This window comes from Egretta garzetta, unplaced genomic scaffold, assembly GCF_000687185.1.
Source record: "Egretta garzetta isolate BGI_Z169 unplaced genomic scaffold, ASM68718v1 scaffold439, whole genome shotgun sequence".
NCBI classification, from domain to species: domain Eukaryota; kingdom Metazoa; phylum Chordata; class Aves; order Pelecaniformes; family Ardeidae; genus Egretta; species Egretta garzetta.
In genome coordinates, this window is record NW_009260803.1 from 204,921 (window position 1) to 223,207 (window position 18,287).

The following is an 18,287-nucleotide window of genomic DNA, read 5'->3' on the forward strand; positions in this document are numbered from 1 at the left end:
CTGTCATCCCTGCAGAAAGCACGGGTACCAGCCCCCTCAGCAGCGGCCCCGCCGGGCACCGGCTCACGTTCCCAGGAAGCGGGGTCCAGCGGGGATCCGGGGAGGGACCACGACTGTCACGGTCATCGATGTCGGTGAAGCTGAAGCTGTGTCTCAGGCGTATAGAGAAGAGAAAGACAACAGTGCCAAATTTCCAACTATATACACATATTAAAAATCCCCCCTTGCTATGATACCAGGCAGAAATTGGACATGGCAGTTGTGACTGGGTTGAGGCCTCGGCGAGCCGGCAGGGTCGGGAGGAATTAGGATGCCAGGATGCTCATCCTGACGATGTCCTCGCCGGCCGCATCCAGCTGGCCCCGCTGCGCCCGGCCGCCGCGGGACTCCCCGTCCGAGTCGCTCATCTCTGCGTCGGGGGAGCAGCCGTCCGTCTCGGTGTCGAAACGATGCAAGGGAGCTCCGCCGGCACCGTCGGGCCTGGGGGGCTGCGACCTCCGAGTCCCTCGGCTCTCCTTTGGTAATTTGAACCGCACGACGGTTTTGGGGCTACCTACGGAGTCAGGCACTTTGGCCGCGGGGCTGGGCTCCGGCTGAGCGCAGCGCGGCGTCTCCTCCTCCTCCTCCTCTTCCTCCTTGCTGACGCAGCCCCTCACCCCGGCCGGGGGGTGAGGCTCGCTGGTTTTTGGGAGACAGCCCTTCTTGGCCATCTTTTTCGCCTCGCCCGTCCCTTTGCGGTCGGCGGGAAGCTTCGCTGCCCCTTTCTCCGACTTGCTCGGTCTGGAATCGGGGGGGAGGCGGCGTCATCCGACAAGTCGCTGGCGTTGTTAGTCCAGGGCTCCGAGCTCTCCGGGTGGCTCCCACCCACGGCGGGGGGGCTGCTCCTGGGCAGCTTTTTCTTAGTGTTCATTCTCGTTTTGCTTTTCACTTTCTTTGTGGCCTCGCTCTGCTTGAACGGGGACCTGAGGGAATGGTCCATCATGAAGCTCAGCAAGGTCTCTTCGTCCTGGAGGAGCTCCTCGGAGAGGCCGGGGGTGCTGTCCTCGTGGTGGGCGTTGTTGAGGGACCACTCGCTCATCGCCATGTTCTCGGCGGTGATCTGGACTGACTGTGCCAACCAGCTGTTGAAGAAGGTCCCGTCGATGGGGAAGGAGGTTGACAAGCCTGGAAAAAACAAAAGGGGAAGATTGCCTGAGGAGCCAGAAACAGCCACGCTGCCCTTTGGCAATGCCACCGATTCCACCAAAACTCCCCGGCACCGGAGAAACACTCAGAACGCACCACATCAGGAGAGAGGAGAGGGTTTGCTCCAGCACTGATGCTGGATTTGGGGTTCACTGAGGTCACAGCACAACAACCCAAGTGGTCCCCCCACATCCGACACTCCGTGACCCTCCCCGCATCTAACCAGAGCCGCGAAGGCGCCCTGACCCACCCCAGCGTGGGTGGAAAATACATTCCTGTGCAAAGGCAGCAAGACCACCAACCCAGGCGTGAGCCTAAAAATTCAGCAACTGCTCCCTGAGCGGCACCCATGCCCGGGCGAGGGGCACCCGGTTCCCTGGGGAGCGGCTGCCACCGTGCCACCACGCACCGGGCAGTCAGTGGGGTGATGGGACCGGCGCAAGGGCAGGGAGGGAGGCAGGTCTGAGAACCTCTCCAAACACTCGAGAAGCATGGTGACGGAAGAAGAGGAGCAGAAGTGACAGGCTGGAATGGAAAAAGCTGAAAAAACTTCCTAATAGTTATCTCTGAGAGCAAGAGCGAGCTGGGTCTCGTTAGCAACTGGAACGGCGCCTACCTGCACAAGCACGCGTGGCGTTAAGCCCCCTAACAGAAACCCCCGGGTCCCAACATCAGAGCTGGTTTTGAGGGCCGAAGGAAAAACGAGGTTTGATTTTGGATTTCAGGAGAGAGCTTGCCTTTTACAACGGCCGGTCGAGCAACGGGAGAGGGAAAAGAGCAGCGGCAGGGTGACTCCCATCTGCAATGTTTGCTGGTCTCGGTGACAGCTTTGCATCACCCTTCCCCTGCCAGCAGCGACGTGGGCCACGACCCCGTGCCATGGGGGGGGACAGGCAAAACGCCTGGTTGGGTTCCTCCTGCACCTCCTGGCCTTTTGGAGAAGATAGCCCTGCTCCCCGGCAGCAGCCCAAAGGGGAAGCAGGAGCAGAGATGAGCTTAGGGCATCGCGTGGTACCCAAGCACCAAGCAGCCCAAGGTCTTGCCGGCAAGAGTACGGCCAAGCTCGCCTTCCCCCAGCCCTTCTCCGATGACTGCGGCCCCAAGTGATGCTTCAAGCCTTTCAAGTCACTTTGGGTCGACTGCCTGGTTTCCCAAGCTCTCAGCAGTGCAGCTTTTCTCGGAGACACCCCAGCCCTTCATCATTTGATAATTTGCCCCCGAAAAAGAATCCAGTTTCTTTAGCAGAGACAGGATAAGCACAAAAGCCCCATTTCCAAAGCGGTTCCTGCTTAAAACCCAATGGTTTGGAGATGAACAAAAAGCAGTGGAGTTGGGGTAGGCAATGGCCAAAGCAGAGCAAGGGAGGGTGGCCCAGACCCTGAGACCTCTGTATGCCCAGGAGGGGTTTACAGCACCCCAGACCAGCCGAGAGCCCCCACGGGACGGGCGCACCCCTGTGCACCCACGGGACAGCTGAACACGTGTGAACTCATCACCACCTGCCCCGCATGCTGGCAGAGGCGACAGCGCCAGAGGGAGTCAAACAAAAATCCAAATTCCGTGTAAAAACCATATGCAGTTGTCAAGGATCTTGTCAGAAAAGACCTTTTTGTTCCATTTCTTTCCTTCCTGCCCAGCTCCGTCTGCTGCCGAGCGGCAGTAGGTTGCAGTGGATGGGGAAGAGCCGGAGGGGGGTGAAGCATCCGCAGAGCCAGCCTGCATCTCCTCACCCCCTGAGCAAACTCAGGAGACGGGCTGTGCTTCGTGCCTGCCTCCTGGATGCTCCTGGACCGCCGGCACACCCAGCGTGACCCGGACAGTGTATGCCAGGAAAACGCAGCGCCCGTGTGCTGTGGCCATCACAGCCGGGAAGATACGGGGGCTTAGCCCTACTGCGGGGCGGGTAAGTCTGATTTTATCACCGGAAAGCAAAATCGTCAGCAGCACATCACAGGTTTTGTAATACATTCTCCCAGTCCGGGCACAAGCCCTGGGGGGCAACAGATTTTACACCCCCAGACCCACTGGGGACCATGTCTCCGACGTGGTCTCTCCCGTAGGACCTGATGCCCGCAAGGGAGAGATGGAAGAGGCTCCCACGGCCGTGGGTGCAACTCCACCATGTACGTGCAGGAGGGATCAGGGGCTGGGACTCCTAACCCTGCTCCCCAAAACAGGGAGCCTCCAGTGGCACGGGTCAGCTCTGCGCCCATAAAATCAGACTTACCCAGTTGTCCCAATACAGTTTCGTTGACTGATTTCCTTTTCTCTTTCTTCTCGGGACTATTTTTTCTACCATCTCTTCCTTTCCTTCTCGGGTCACTTTTCTTACCCTTTGTCTTCTTCCCAGTTTGTTCTGGCATTTTTTAGAAAAAAAGGAAAACGCCGTGTGAGACGAGGCATCAGGGATGCTGCGGTGAGCAAGTTCCCCTGGGGCACACCCCTGCGCTGGAGACCGGGACCCGACCTGCAAACAACTCCGAGCCAAAGAACAGCAGCCACTTTTTGGCCAACTGTGTAGGATAAGGTCTTTATAGGTTAAGAAAATCTAAATCCCGTAGGTTGTATAAAAAAGAGGTTTGGGCCTTGGACGTGAACCTAGCATGGCCACAGGAGCAGTCCCACGGAAGGCAGGGGACTCGCTGGAGGCTCTGCAGCCGCCGCCGAGCCCTCCTGGATGGGGTGAGGACCCGCAGGAGCAGCAGGAGTAACCCCGAACCCTGCTCAGACACCTTCCAGGAGACACGGGGACCTCCAAACCCGGCGGTGTGTCACCCATCACCGACGAGAGCATCTCCTGGAGGGATTCAGCCGCAAAGCCAGCGGGACAGCAGTGGTAGAGGCTGCGTTTTAAAGCAGACCTTGATTTGATGTGACCTTTCGGTGATAGTAACTGCTTGCACTCACGCTGTGCAGGGACGAAAAAACCTCAAAAGCTATAAAACTTAAGCAGTGTATTGAGCATAAGTAAATGGAAGAGGAAAGATGACCAGCATTGCCTATGGCAAGCCAGGGATATAACTCTTAGCTATGTAGACATCCAGCTAAAAATCAATATTGCCTAAATGGCTTTGAAGTTCTACTGGATTTATTCCTCTTGGGTAAACAGGACAAATACCCTATAAAAGTACAACTTGTATTGCCAAGCAAAATACTGGAACAGTTTTTACTTCACTCTGTTAGGTCATTCTCCCGTAGAAGTCCATGCTAAGACCTCTGCTAGTCTTCAGAGGGGGAAGGAGCTTGCCCTTAAAGCAAAATGTGGGTGGCTGATGGGAGCGGAGGCGAGATGTGAGGTTTTTCCAAGTCTGGCCCATAGGGTGAACCTGCACAAGCTATGCAGCTATCAGAGCAATGACTTTAGGAAACGGATGGGTTTATTGTGTCGGCCAGCAGCAAACAGCCTTGGCGGAGAGGCTGCAAACTGGAGGGGTCGGAGGGAATAAGCTCCGCTCGCCCCTTGGTGCGGCGATGGAAATGTACTGGGCGAGCAGGGGAGGGAATTCGCATTGCACCTGCCTGAGTCTGGATTAACAGAGGATTTACGGTCCGGGGGTTGCCAGGCCAGGAACCCCTCCTGACCAAAGGACTCACTGAAAGAAAGAAAAGCAAAAGCAAAATTGGTATTTGCTAGGTTCCTGCCAAGTAACTGGAGAAATGCAGACAGATTTTTCACCTCGCTTACAAAATAAAAATCTGACTTTGTTTAGACAGCACAATGGGGCTAAAGAGAAACCCGAGCAGCGCTTTTTGAAGAGGAACCTGTCAAAATAGTAGCTGTGTCTCAAAGCCAGACAGTGTTTACTTTCCACTCCATGCAAGAAAAATACAGGGGAGAGAGGTGGGTTCATTTTACACGGGCAGTTCTCACTAATTTTATTAAAAATCTCCTGCTTAAATGATCATTTGTCAGAGGGAAAACCAAACCCCTCCAGTTTTGCGTTTTATGTGGGAGCCATTCCAAAAAAAAAAAACCAACCTAAAAAAACTTTGTGCCAAAACCATCTTTGGAATAACCCCAACAGATGTCGGTGGATGACTCCCGTGACAGCAGTTACAAACCGGCCTCATCCAGGCAAAACAACCAAGGCTCCCTCCTTTCTCCAGGAGACCCCAGGCACACGGAGCAGCCCGGTCGGGAGCTGTGTGGAGGGGATGCTCGGGAACTGTCCCCACTGCTTTCAAACCGGTCAGTGCTTTGTAAGGGTGGAAAATGCAGCAGTGAGCTTCCCACAGCTTTGGACCCGCTGGGTGCCAAGCATCTTTAGCCCTAAGTCTCGTCAACGGGCATGGAGGAGGCTTCGCCAACACGCGGGCACGGGGAGCGCTCGGTAGCAGCGGGGTCTATACTGGTGCGTGTTCGGGATGGGACCGGGATGAGACAGCTGGGAGCCGAAGCAGAAAATAACCCCCAGGCTGCTTCCCACGGCTCTGCCGCGCACGGGCATGGCTGTGTGGCTACCACAGAGGGGCAGCTGGAGGCCAAGGGCAGGACCTGGAGGGCAGGTTTGGGATCAGCGGGAGGAGCCCGTGCCGCACCGGGGAGGAGGGGCGCAGCCACGCGGTGCTCTTGCCTGCACCATGCCTGTCCCAGCCTACCGGGCCATCCTCTCTTCCCACATTTGGGATGGCAACTGATGGCCTGATGCTACATCCCAGCAAGGGAGCTCCTCCTGAGCTCGGGAGACCCTATGCAGCGATGCCGAAAAGCACTCGGGTCCCTAATGTCCCCCTGGCATGGGAAGGACCCAGATGCCCAAACCCCCTGCAGATCCCAGGACCGAATTCCCACAGCCGGGCCCTTTCCCTGGCAGCAGCGACTCGCGGGAGCCGGGTCCCAGAGGCAGCAGTCCCTGCTCAGCCTCACCACAAACCCCATCCCGGGAGAGACGAGCCGGTTCAGAGCAGAAAACGAATTGGCAAACGCCGGCCATTTGGGGCAGGAGAGAAGAACGTTTGCATCAAAGGGCATGAAGCAATCCCACAGCCTGCACCCCCGTCGCCACCTGAGTCGCCCCCTCGCCGCGGGTTTGCCTCCGAGCACTCACCTTCAGGCAGAGCAAACATCACGGTCACGCAGTCGTGCTTTTCCCTGAGTACACGCACAACGTTTTCAGGAAGGGCCATTGCACACTCGGTGGTGCAGACAGCCCCGAAATGCCAGCGGCAGAGCCCCGACATGGCTCCCCCTCGCCGGTCAGCATCCGCGCCCTGCCGGGGAGGGTCCCGGCTCACCCGCCCCAGCCCTCCCCATCGCTGCAATACAGAGAGGGCTGGGCATGCACCAGCGCTCAGATTCCCCACGGCATTTCGGGGAACGCAGGTCCCCAAGGGCATTGCCACCTAACACCCCGTTTGTTTGCAAGGGAGGTGCGAGGGAAGCCTTTCTGCAAACTACCCCGTGCCTGTCTCCTCTGAGAGCTGCAAACGCTAAAGCGGGTTCGCCCAGCTGGGCTGAAGAGCATCGCTGCGTCCCCCGCGACCCTCCCCAAACCCGCAGAGCCCAGCAGCAGCAGCGCATGGCACCTGCCTTCAGGATCCGAGTTTGTTGCTCTTTTATCCACCCGTTATTCCCGAGCTGGACCTTCCACCTCGCCGCCCCAGCCAGCAGCATCACCCGGCGCAAATATCCCAGGTGCCAGGGAACGGCTCTTGGGATGGGCAAGGCGGGGTACCCCTAGTTGGTGGGAACAGCCGGGATCACCGTTTTGTGTGTGCCCAGGCTGGTGACCTGTATTGCTGGTTCAGCGAGGATGCATGGAGCAACACACAGTGTCAGGGATCTGCGTCACGGGGACCGAGATTTAGAGGCTCCGCACCTCCCCAGAGCGCACCCGGGGGTCCCAGCCATCCCTGCCCCGCATTGCCACCCGGCTCTGGCCATCGAGAGGAATTTGCACGGGCTCCGAGTCACAAACATCTCAACGTACACATCTCCGAGCTTCCAAAACTTCAGTCAAAGGAAATGTTTGTCAAGGAAAGCTCAGCCCAGACGGTTCCTGCAGAAACCCCAACTATGTGATGGCTTCAAACGCAACTCCAAAGCCACAAACACAACAACCGCCGGAAGCCCCTGCCAAAGCGCCAGATGCTGCTGCTGGAAAAACTGCTCGGCAGCCATGGGGCTCGGTCTGTGCTGCCACCGCAGGGAAAGGGGGAGGGATCAGGAGCTGTGGGCTCCGGCACCGCTCGTGCAAAAGGAAAAAATATAGGATGGAAGGAAACCAGCTTTATTTCAGTTCCTTAACAAAAGGTACCAGACGCTTTGCATGTGGCAGGCGTGACGTTCCCTGCTAATGGGTGTGTGAAGCGGGGAAATGCAGCTGACCAGAGCTAAAGGAGCTGGTCTCCAGCAGCAACAGGCATCCAACAGCCGCTTAACCTTCAATTCTGACAGAGCCAGAGGCATCTATCTGCAAAGAGCCTGAAGCGAGGGCTGCTGACCCGTGCCAGGGAGCCAGCTGCCGTGGATCAGCCCCAGCGCCAGCAGCCCTGTGCCCAGGATTTGCCATCTCCCAAACAGCTCCATCGCCACGAAAGCCGCCGAAACGCTGCCTTAGCATCAGCACCTAACTGAACGCTTGGGTCTTTCCGACCGATCCCTGGGGAGGGGAGGATGGAGATGGACCTGTGAAAACAAGGCGCTCCGACGCTCCCGTCACCCAGGGTATGGCTTTATTGTGTGTTTCTGAACAAAACTGGAGATGTGCAACGAGTCAAAATATGAACCATGTGTAAATAACACTGTGGGGGTTGGGGGGGCTGCTCTCTCCTCCTTGGGGTGGGGGGCTGAGGCTTGGGCACGAGTCTTTGGCTTCAGAGGATGGCAGGGACAGCGTCTGTGAGAACAAGCTCCGGCAAGCGGTACTGACCTGGGTAAAGATCTTTCTCAATAAGCTTCATCTGGAGATGGAAGATCTGCTCCTGGAGTTTACAAATGGTGTGTTTCATTTTCTCCCGTCTCGTCACCATGTAACAGAGATTTCTAACCTACAGAAACACAAAAGACAGTGTCCGTTTTAGGCAGGATCCAAGTGGGTCCCTTCAAGCTGTGTCGCTGCTTCTGCCACCCCGGGAAATCCCCACTCCCAGGGCTTGGTCCTCTTCATCTCACCGGGATCCGTGCTGCACCAGAACTCCTACCAGGGCAATTTGGATGCACCAGGACTCGAGGTGAGGGCTCTCGATCCAAACTGCATAATATATATATAAGAAAAAATGATGCAGTGAATGACTCCAAGCCTAAATGTCTTTGTCCTGGCTCTGACAGCCATGGACCCCACAGGGGGGCAAGGAGGGCTGGCTGGCTTCGTCAGCACATGCACTGGGTGTACAAAAGCCATAGGGAAGCGTGGTATCTCCAGAGATATGGCTTTGCTTACCCCCCCAGCACGTCTCTCTTCTAGCACCAAGTCTCCTTGCAAAGCCCCGCAGATACCTACCAACATGCCCAGGGCACCCACCCCAAAGCAGAGCAGCCACCTCGGAACCCCCAAACACGGCTCCACCAGCCCCTGCCCCGGCACCGGGGACAGCTCGGCCACCACCGCTGCCAGTGCTGCGGGCAGCAGCGAGCTGGGACCATCCTGCCCGGGGGGCTAGGGCAGCCCCGGGGTCCAAAGCCCTCCCCACGGCCATGGAGGACGCCGCACTCATCTCTCCCATCTTCTTCTGGACACAAACAGCAAGCAAGTTAATCTGTAACTTCTCCCATCAGAGGCCTGAATTCACAGGCAGGGTCTGCACGTTGGCATTGGTGCTTTGGAAGGCACAAGCTCAGCCCGGTAACACAGCACGTCTGGGAGCCAAACGGGGCCGAGCGTGCTGCTAATCTGCTCCGATTAGGCAGGATTAACTTTCAGTACTTGTCGCAGCACATCCTTTAATTCTGCTGTTGATACGCATCAGCACGCAAAGCGACCGAGACCCACGAAATGGGAACAGAGTCAGGAGAAACAGGTAAATTATTTTGCCACCTTACCCAGGTTCGGCAGTGGTGTTGGACACACAGGCTGTTTTAATCTCCTGTTAATTGTTCACAGACCTAACGAAGAAGTTAATGTCTCTTAACGGATTTGGAATGTCTCAGAAGGGAAGATACTGTAGGAGGAGCATTATAATGGGGTTATGCAAAGGGTGCAGGGAGCCCCGAGCATCATGCCGAGCCCTCAGCCCAGCAGCTGCATCCTGCACATCTCCATTTGGCAACACCAAATGCTAGGAGGCACTTTGGTCCCCTGGGTCAATAGGCCAGTTCTCATCCACAAATTGCTCCTTCTGCAGGGGAGGGAGAGACCCCCTTCCCACAGCCAGCGCAGGGAAGGAGCTGCTGGTATGAGGCTGCCGATCTGCTGAGTGTCAGAGCCTTACAAAAATGGCCTGTTGCCAGGACAGAGCATAGGAAATACAGCAAAATATCCAGGGGATGCTGGCCCAGGTCAGCAGCCATGCGCCGGTGCGGCTCCCCTGCCCCAAATCCGGCCAGCATTCTCCCCTCCACGCAGCTACTTGCACTCTTCTCCTCATCTCCCTGCAAATCGCAGAATCATTTTGGTTGGAAAAAGCCCTTTAAGCTCATCGAGCCCAACCGTACCCCTAACCTTGCCATCCCATCACTAAATCCTGGCCCTAAGCAAATCACCGGCGTGTCTTGTCCCAATTAAAGAAATTTTATGAACCCAGCGGGAAGCCCTAAGCGCAAACGGCCGAGCCAGCACGGCAGCGGTCAAACCCCGCTCGGCACCCGGGGCTGCTGATAAACGCCGCCAGCAGCCCCAGGCGCCAGAGCTGCCCTGTGATACCCTGTGATACCCGCCGGCATCCATCCGGGGATGCATTTCGGTGCCAGGCGTTTTGCCAGCCCCGCGGAAGGGCAGCTGGAGAGCAGGGCTCTGTCACCATGGCTGCGGCAGGCATCGCGGCTTTCGGAGGAAACGGAGGGTTTCAGCTGCGAAACAGAAAATGCTAATGGCAGCGAACAGGATTTGACAGCTTTTACTCAGCTTGCTGACTCTCTGAAAGAGCGAAACCGCCCGTGATAAGGTTAAGGAGAAGGTGGCCCGCATGGAGGCACGGGCAGGAGCGCGCGTGGGTATGTCTGACTCGGATGCCTCCCCCTCCTCATCCTCAAGCCCCTCTCTGCGGAGGAAGGCTGGGGTGTTTCCAGGCTTGGGGGGCTGTCCCTACATGGTCACTCTGTGACACAGCAAGCCCAGACCTCGCCCCAGGCTCACCTAGTGTCTGCCACCACAGGCTGCGACGGCAGCAGGATGACCGTGGCCATCCCCTCGTGGCATCGCTCTCACCTAAGGACAATTCGGAAACACTTGGGAACGCAGAAGCAGCGGCTCTTTTTGTTTTTAATCCCCGAGCTGTACATACAAAGCAGCGAGCTAGACGCTGTCTATTTTACTACGTTTTCTTTTTTTGTTCTGGATCGGAGAAAACATCAAACTCAAATTTCTTTATGAGGAAACCAACTGCCTCTGGCACCCTGCATCTCAACGTGTCTGGCGGGCTCTCTTCTCCATAATTTGATATTCCTGGAAGAAAACATGACTTGTGCTCTGCTTAGAGGCTGCTGGTATTTACACACACTTACACAGATAAACACCGCCCAGCGCTGCTTCCCCAAGCCAAGCTTAGATGCTGGTATGAAAGCCTGGAAACTATAGGGGTTTGTTACAGCTAATTTAACCAACCAGTCCTTGGGAAAAGCTTCTAAAAAAAAAAAAAAGGTGGCAAAAGAGGGTTAAGAAAGGCCAGAAGGAAAATGAGAGGAACTGTATTAGGATTCCCAGGCAATAGCTTTCATTTGCTGACACTGCAAAGTACAGAATGACAGCAATTCAGAGATGGCAGAGGGAAACGCCGTCACCCTGGCTGCCCCCACCGTCATCTGAATCAGAGAATCATGGAATGTTTTGGTTGGGAAGGGACCCCTAGAGGTCACCCAGCCCAACCCCCCTGCAGGAGCAGGGACACCTTGAACCACATCAGGTTGCTCACAGCCCCGGCCAACCTGGCCTGGAATGGTCCCAGGGATGGGGCCTCCACCCCCTCTCGGGGCAACCCCTGCCAGGGTTTCACCACCCTCACTGGAAAGAATTTCTTCCTTAGATCCAGTCTAACCCTCCCCTGCTTCAGTTTAAAGCCATCCCCCCTTGTCCTGTCCCAGCTGGCCCTACTAAAAAGCTTGTCCCCCCCTTTCCTCTGGGCCCCCTTTAAGCCCTGACCGGCCGCACTCAGCTCTGCCCGCAGCCTTCTCTTCTCCAGGCTGAACACCCCCAACTCTCCCAGCCTGGCCCCATAGCAGAGGGGCTCCAGCCCTCGGAGCATTTTAGTAGCCCTTCTGCCCCACTGCTTCTGCCTCGCCAACTCTCGGATCCAGATACCATTATCAGCCCCCAAATCACCACCATTCCTGCCAGACTCATGGCTGAGAACACAAAACCAGAATGCGACACCCTGTGGACTCCCTCCGAAAGCCTCCCCTCCAGGCTGCTCTCCTCCGCCCCCTCTTTGATGGGGTGCCTCACTATTTGCAAGTGAAATGGAGCGGCTGTGAGCGGCGCTGCCAGGCAGGATCAGATACCTGGGACGCACTGGCAGCAATGGGATTTAAACCCGTATCACCCATCTGAGCGCCGGACTTTGATCCGGCCAGTGTTTACTGTTCCTCATCTTGGAAGAAGAGCAAACAAACAGCTCTTCCAGGGCCAGGCAGGCAAACCTGGCAGGGAGTTGCTAAGCAGAGGCTGAACGCCGATGGGGAATGACCCCAGGAAGCCTGAAGGCAACCCCGGAAAATGAGAAATCTGGTAAAACCCACAGTTTTGACACAAAGAAATCAAAGAGAACCTGCCGTGCCATGTCTATGAATTAGGCAGCTCCTGGAGCAAAGTGCTGTACCCAGAGATGCACACTGGTTCCCTGCAGCTGGGAAAGTCAAGCTGGGAGCAAGTGGAAGCAGAGGGAGGTGAAGCAGCCTGGTTTAGATTTGCAATATAGAGAAGCAGATGAGGGGGGAAAAAAAAAAGAGTTGAACTTGTCACCCTCTTGCAGCCTGTTGCCCACTGCTTGGTGCTGGAGAGCCATTAAGGGCGGCACCAGCCCCAGCCCAACGCAGGGATGGAGACATGCACTAAAGGCAGGAGCAAAGGAGGGACAGACTGACAGAGTGATGGCAATGACATCCACCGGGATGAAGGCCACAGAAAAGAGATGGGTAGCTCGAAATCCAATTGCTTTTACACAGGAGAAGGGTCTCAGGCTCCAAGACCCAGACAGGGAATTGCAGGGAGGGACCAGGACGGGCTGGGCAAGAGCTGAAACCCCCCTGGACATGACCACCCTGCTCACCTGCACCACCTTCCTCCCCGTGGGGTAAATGATGCTGCAGACCCGCAGCAGCTTGGAGAGGATTCGGGGATAAGCAGGGGCAGCATCACCCCCACCTTTGCCGCCCAGGGAGCAGCACGTCCCCTGCACAGGGCACCACCTCCCCCGGGTGAAAGCAATGCCATTTTCCTGCCTTCCCGTGATCCCCTGAGCCCTTCCATGGCTTTTGTGCCCCGGCTGGGATATCAGGAGGTGACGCAAGCCGGGGCCATGGATTCACCCCTCTGCCAGGAGCAGGAGGACTGGGCAGGACTTGGGTTTTAAGCACGGGAGGAAGGGGAGCTTGGCCCCTGCGTGCCAGGCTTGGCAGCCCTGCCCTGCCTGTCCCCGGCCCACTGCTGCCCTGTGCTGTGCCCATGTGTCCCCCCCAGCACCATGCACCCGTCCCCTCCCTGGCCGCTCTCTGCTGTCTCACTCTGGGTGCTGTGCTTCTTCCCCTGTGCTTCCTCCCCTCCGCCGTCCCTCCTCCTCCCCAGCCTGCCTCTGCCCCATCCCTGCTCCTTCCCTCCGTGCAGCCACGACAGCCGAACCCGCAGGCAGCGAGCACAGCCCGGCGGGCTCCAGCACCGCGCTGGTACTGCTGCTCCACTGACGTTTGTTCTCCCCAAAAAAGCTGCTGCAGAGGCGGCTGCTCCCTCTCCCCCGTGCGAGGATGCCCCGTGCCGCGGGGAGCTGCGGGCGCCTGCATCTTCCGTCTGTATCCTCCGGCGCGGCTCTGCCTCCGCCGGCAGCTCCCCCAGGAGCTGACCCACTTTCGGCTGCGGCAGGGCAGGGGATGCCCAGTCCCGCTGGCCCGGCAGCTCGCTCCTGCCATTCACTCGTCTTTGATGTTTAATGTTAAGTACATAATGAAGTGTTCCTGTGCCTTGCTGCTGGAAAGCATCCGAGGGGCAGCACAGGATAATTTTGTGGTTTGAGACCATGCAGAGCTCGGTGGAGCAGCATCATCTGCCTCCCAGCCACCCGGCCCCACCAATGCCCCCCTCCCCGCAGGCATTTGTTCTTTTGAACCCCGGGCTGAGACCACCACTAACTTATTTCATCAGTGTCAGTGTTTTGGCGGTGCCCGCACTGAGCACCGTTGTCCTTCTGAACAACGGTCTAGAGGAAGGGACGCGACTGTTGGGGGAGTCGACCTGAGCCACCAGGGAACAGGGCTCCTTCTCTCTATAGGCACCAGCACGTGTTAGAGCAGCCCTGATGGAGCATATGGGTACGCCACTGAAGGAAAAGCTGTACTCACCCTCTCCAGGTCTTGCCTGAGGTGCATGAAGAGCTTTAAGCGTCGGTAGAGAACGTCCTGCTCTTGCTGGGCCAAGTTGTCCACTTCATCCGTTTTTGGTGTCAGCAGCGGTTTGTTGGAATTTGCTTTCCTCTTCAGCTTCCAGTACTGGTAGACAAAATCCACCAGCGATTCGCTTAAGTCAAGGTTCTCCGCCACCTCCGAAGGCTTCACGAGTTCATAGAAGTCCTCCTCCAGCTGCTGGAGCTTCTGCTTCCGCAGCGTGACCTTCTCCAAGTCCAGCTGGGCTTGGTCAGGCTCTGTCCGTGCCTCCTCGGGCAACTTGGTGGCACCGGTGCTGTGCTCAAGGCAGAAGGACTTGAACTTCACTTCATCGTTGTCTGCTAGAATAGTCCGCATGTCGAGGTTGTGGTCGAAGGCGCAGGTGACGTGGAATGCGGTGACACAGGCGGGCATGGAGCACTGTGGGGAGAAGAACAGGGCTTACTGTCAGGACAAAGCACCATTGGTCGGGGGGGGACGCTTACCAACACAACGTGACCACATGGCTTGAGCCTGGCTTACTACAACAACTGTGACACCCATCTGAGTGACAACACCTACCACGAAGTGATGGATGCTCCGCTACAGGTTCTCCGTATGGAAGAACACCTGTATTGCCCAAGTCTTACACACCCATGAGCCGGACACCCAAGGAGAAGAAGCCCAGGGTTCACTGGATACCAGCGAGCACCTTCCCCCCTTACCCGCTTCAATCCTTCTCTGTGATGGGCCCTGCTCATCTTTCACCTACCATAAACGGGAGCTTCCAATGAGCCTTCCAACAAGACACGTCAACAGCCAAAGACAACACTCGGGCCAGCGGGATGCTCAAGGACTGTCTATGGATTTCTCCTGATGGAGAAATTTTCATCCGTATTTCACCCTTTAGCTACTCCACTCTTTCACCACACCTAAAGCTAATGCGCCGGTTTTATTGAAAGCGCACAGAACATGTCACGGTTTATGAGTGAACGCGGTATCTCAGAAGCAGCCAACGCTCCCAGAGCACGACGCCTTTCTCCTCTGGAAATTACACAGCCTCTAATTAGCTCCATTAAAGAAGAAAAAAAAAAAAAGTCAACTCAGCATAGGCAGAGCAAAACATCATTAAATGAACTTTTTAGAACTAGCACAGTGGCTAGACCACTGTCAAACTTCTAGCAGATGAATTTTTTAACGATTTCCCTAACTTCAGACTTAAATTACTTTGGATCCCACAGGCAACAAACCTCAGCCTGGTTTCCCACAGAGGAACCCCTCCAGCCAGCGCAGCCCCCGTGCCCATGTCTGCGCCTTCTCCCCCTCTACTCGCTAACTGGTTTTTAATGGCTCAGAGTGTCAGGTAATTATTTCAACCACAACCCCTAAGAAATCGGTCTATTCCAGCTGCTAATGACCAGTTAAACGGCAATAATGAGACATTTTAAGTGGGCTGTTACTGTAGGCACCATATTTCAGCATTTACGGAAGAATTGTTCTTGCGGGGGATGAAGATGCAGTTGTGGCCTGAAGGACCAGGAGGAGGCACATGAAATTTTCTGGGCGTTGACAACAAACCATTCGGGATGCTGTAGAGATTTACTGGGGCTCCGCTGCACTTGAATTCTCAAAAAGGAAAAAAAAAAAAAAAAAAATTCTGGTAGTAGTTGAGGAACAGAAGTTTTATGGCTTTTTATCTTCAACCCATCAGCCCCAAATTCCTGCTCGGTCACCCCGTGCGTGAACTTTTGACATTGCTGCTTTTAGATATTTTCCCTTGACGTTTATGAATCTGCTGGTGCTTATGAAAGTGAGAGACTTGCGTGGCTGCCAGGGCCAAGAAAAACGTAGGCAAGTGGTGTCCAAGTCCTCCACTTCCAGGGCTCTCCAGGCCCTGCTCCAAAGCCTCCAAAACCAATGGGAAGAGCTGGATGCAGCCCCGCCGTGGCCGAGCCCTGAGCTGTACCAGCACGGCTCCGGGCAGCGATGCCGGGCTCTAACTCCTGCAGGCACCAAACGCAAGCAAATTATTTACTCCTACCCCCCCGCTTACCCTGTTTAAACATGGCCATTTGTTCCTAATTTCAGCCTGAAATTGCTTGTGAAAATAGCTGAGAGCTGGCAAAAATCAGCTCCCTCTGCTATGCTGTGGGCATCCCGGGGGACCCCTCGGTTCTCCCCGCACCAGCCCAGTGCACCCACCGGTGGGGTGGGCGGCGGGTGCCTGCCCTGCCCTGCCCATGGACAAGCCCTGCCACAGCCTCCCATGTGGCTGAATATTTATTTTTGGTTCCTTTCTCCAATATTTATTTTTGGTAACGGAGGAGGGACAGAGGGAGCCCAGCCTGACCTGTGGTGTCCAGCTTTATTTGGCGCCGTCGGTGCATCACGCACTGGCTTTTAAAGCACAGGCGCTTGCTCCTGCAGCCATGGGGCAAGCGTTCATACAAGGAGGAGATGTGACGTGCTTTCAGGTTGGAGGCCTTTGCTGGCTGGAAGTGCCTGAGATTGAGCTTTCTTCTCTGGTAGCCAAGATGGTGATGGTACTGTATGGAGCTACGGAGCTCCTGACGTTCTCCTGATGTACTCCTGACGTTCTCCTGATGTACTCCTGACGTTCTCCTGATGTTCTCCTGATGTAGTCCTGATGTACTCCTGACGTTCTCCTGATGTTCTCCTGATGTAGTCCTGATGTACTCCTGACGTTCTCCTGATGTTCTCCTGATGTAGTCCTGATGTACTCCTGACGTTCTCCTGATGTTCTCCTGATGTTCTCCTGATGTACTCCTGACGTTCTCCTGATGTACTCCTGACGTTCTCCTGACATGCTCCTGACGTTCTCCTGACGTTCTCCTGACATTCTCCTGATGAACTCCTGATGCTCTCCTGACGTACTCCTGACATACTCCTGATATAATCCATCCTGACTGTTCTGGTGTAACAGCTGGGGGGGCTTCAAACTACAGCACCCTTCTGTGCTGTTATGCACCAAAGTACCTGCAGTAGAGAAAGCGGGCACGGAGAACTCGCTGCTGGGCGTGAACTATGTGAGCCAAGGGAAGCCAGGCAGCGATGTCCCCTCCCTCCTCTTTCTGTCACCGGAAGCAATATTGGCGTTAGTGCCACGGTGGTGGCTTCTGCCAGGATGAGGGCGCGTGGCACACCCGCTGACAGGAACGACCATCGCTCCCCTTTAGGAATAAAGCAAATCGAATGACACCCGTCCTGGATCCCTCCTCCGACAGATGGCAAGCAGCACTTGGCAGAAACCGTGCCCAAAACGCAAACAGAAAATAATTAGGCAGCTCGGCTGACAGGGCAACAAAGAAAGGTACCTGGTCGGCCGTGGCTACCCAGGGACCTTGCATAAACTGGCAATAAAAACATATGGATCCGTCCCAGAACGGCGCTGGAACGAAGCTGCTCTCCGTGGCAGGGAGGGATCTACCATGCAGAATAAACCAGGCTCAAAGACTGGCGTAGTCCCCAAGTCTGCTTCGTTATCCATCGTGCCTCCTTCTCTTACAGCACCTTTCATTCAAGGATTTCAGCATACTTCGCTTATCCAGGCAAATCCATCCCCAAACAGAATTCCGAGAGAGAGGGTGACAACTGCACCAGAGATTAATGTGGGCTGTTAATTAGTCCTCAAACCACTCTTACTGGGAAGAAATAGAGGGATGGTTTTACTTGCCAAGGGAATTCAAACCGAAGTGTACCAGCTTATGGAGGTGCTCTGCTGCAGTTTGGGGCCGGAGGGGAAGGAAGGGGCTCCTCCGACAGAACGGAGAGGGGAACTCAGGAAGGAAAAAATTAATTACCGGTGCTGAGCTCCAGCCAAGCCATCAGCCACAACACTTCTGCATCCTTGCAAAAACTACCACGTGATTTTTAGTGACCACAGATGGTCTGGATCCTGGCAGCGCTTCTCATCCAAAAGAGGCAATTTCAGCATCGCGGACTTCCTCGGAGGATGCGGCGCTGCAGCAGAGGATGGCCTGGGGGCTGCGTGGTGCACGCACACGGCTCCCCCCCGATGTCAGGCTGTACGTTTTCAGGGCACAGTCGGATGACAGCTCTGGGAGCCACCACACCAGTTATCCCAGGGGATGGGGACCCGTGGCACAAGCAGCTCAAGGGGACCGGGCAGCAGAGGGCAGAGGAGCGATAAACGAGCGAGTGGTGGAGGACACTTCCCAGGGCTTCTTCAAAAAACAACAACAAGAAGAAAGCTGGAAGATGATGACAGCAAAAGATCGTGCCCTTTGGAGAAGCCTGCCAGCAACGAACAGAGACCTGGCATTTTGCGCCGTGCTGAAAGGCCCTGGTGTGCTCTTCCAGTTGCTCTAAGAAGCAAGGAGGGAGCTGGTGAGGAGGGAGCTGGGTCCTAAGCAAGAGTAGCTGGGACTCGGGCTGTGCCGGAGCCTGGCTCCTGCCA

At 55.9% G+C, this 18,287-nt stretch overlaps 1 protein-coding gene across 1 annotated transcript in view; it reads right to left on the bottom strand.

Moving 5' to 3' along the window:
* The window catches only part of JADE2 (jade family PHD finger 2), an 84,620-nt gene that overhangs the window by 1,010 nt on the left and 65,323 nt on the right, over window positions 1-18,287 (bottom strand). The window contains 5 exon segments of the mRNA XM_009646863.2: window positions 1-793; window positions 796-1,164; window positions 3,413-3,541; window positions 8,058-8,175; window positions 13,829-14,290. The exon segment at window positions 1-793 is cut by the window's left edge and continues 1,010 nt beyond it. Coding sequence (XP_009645158.2) covers window positions 306-793; window positions 796-1,164; window positions 3,413-3,541; window positions 8,058-8,175; window positions 13,829-14,290 — 1,566 coding nt within the window. The 3' untranslated portion in view covers window positions 1-305.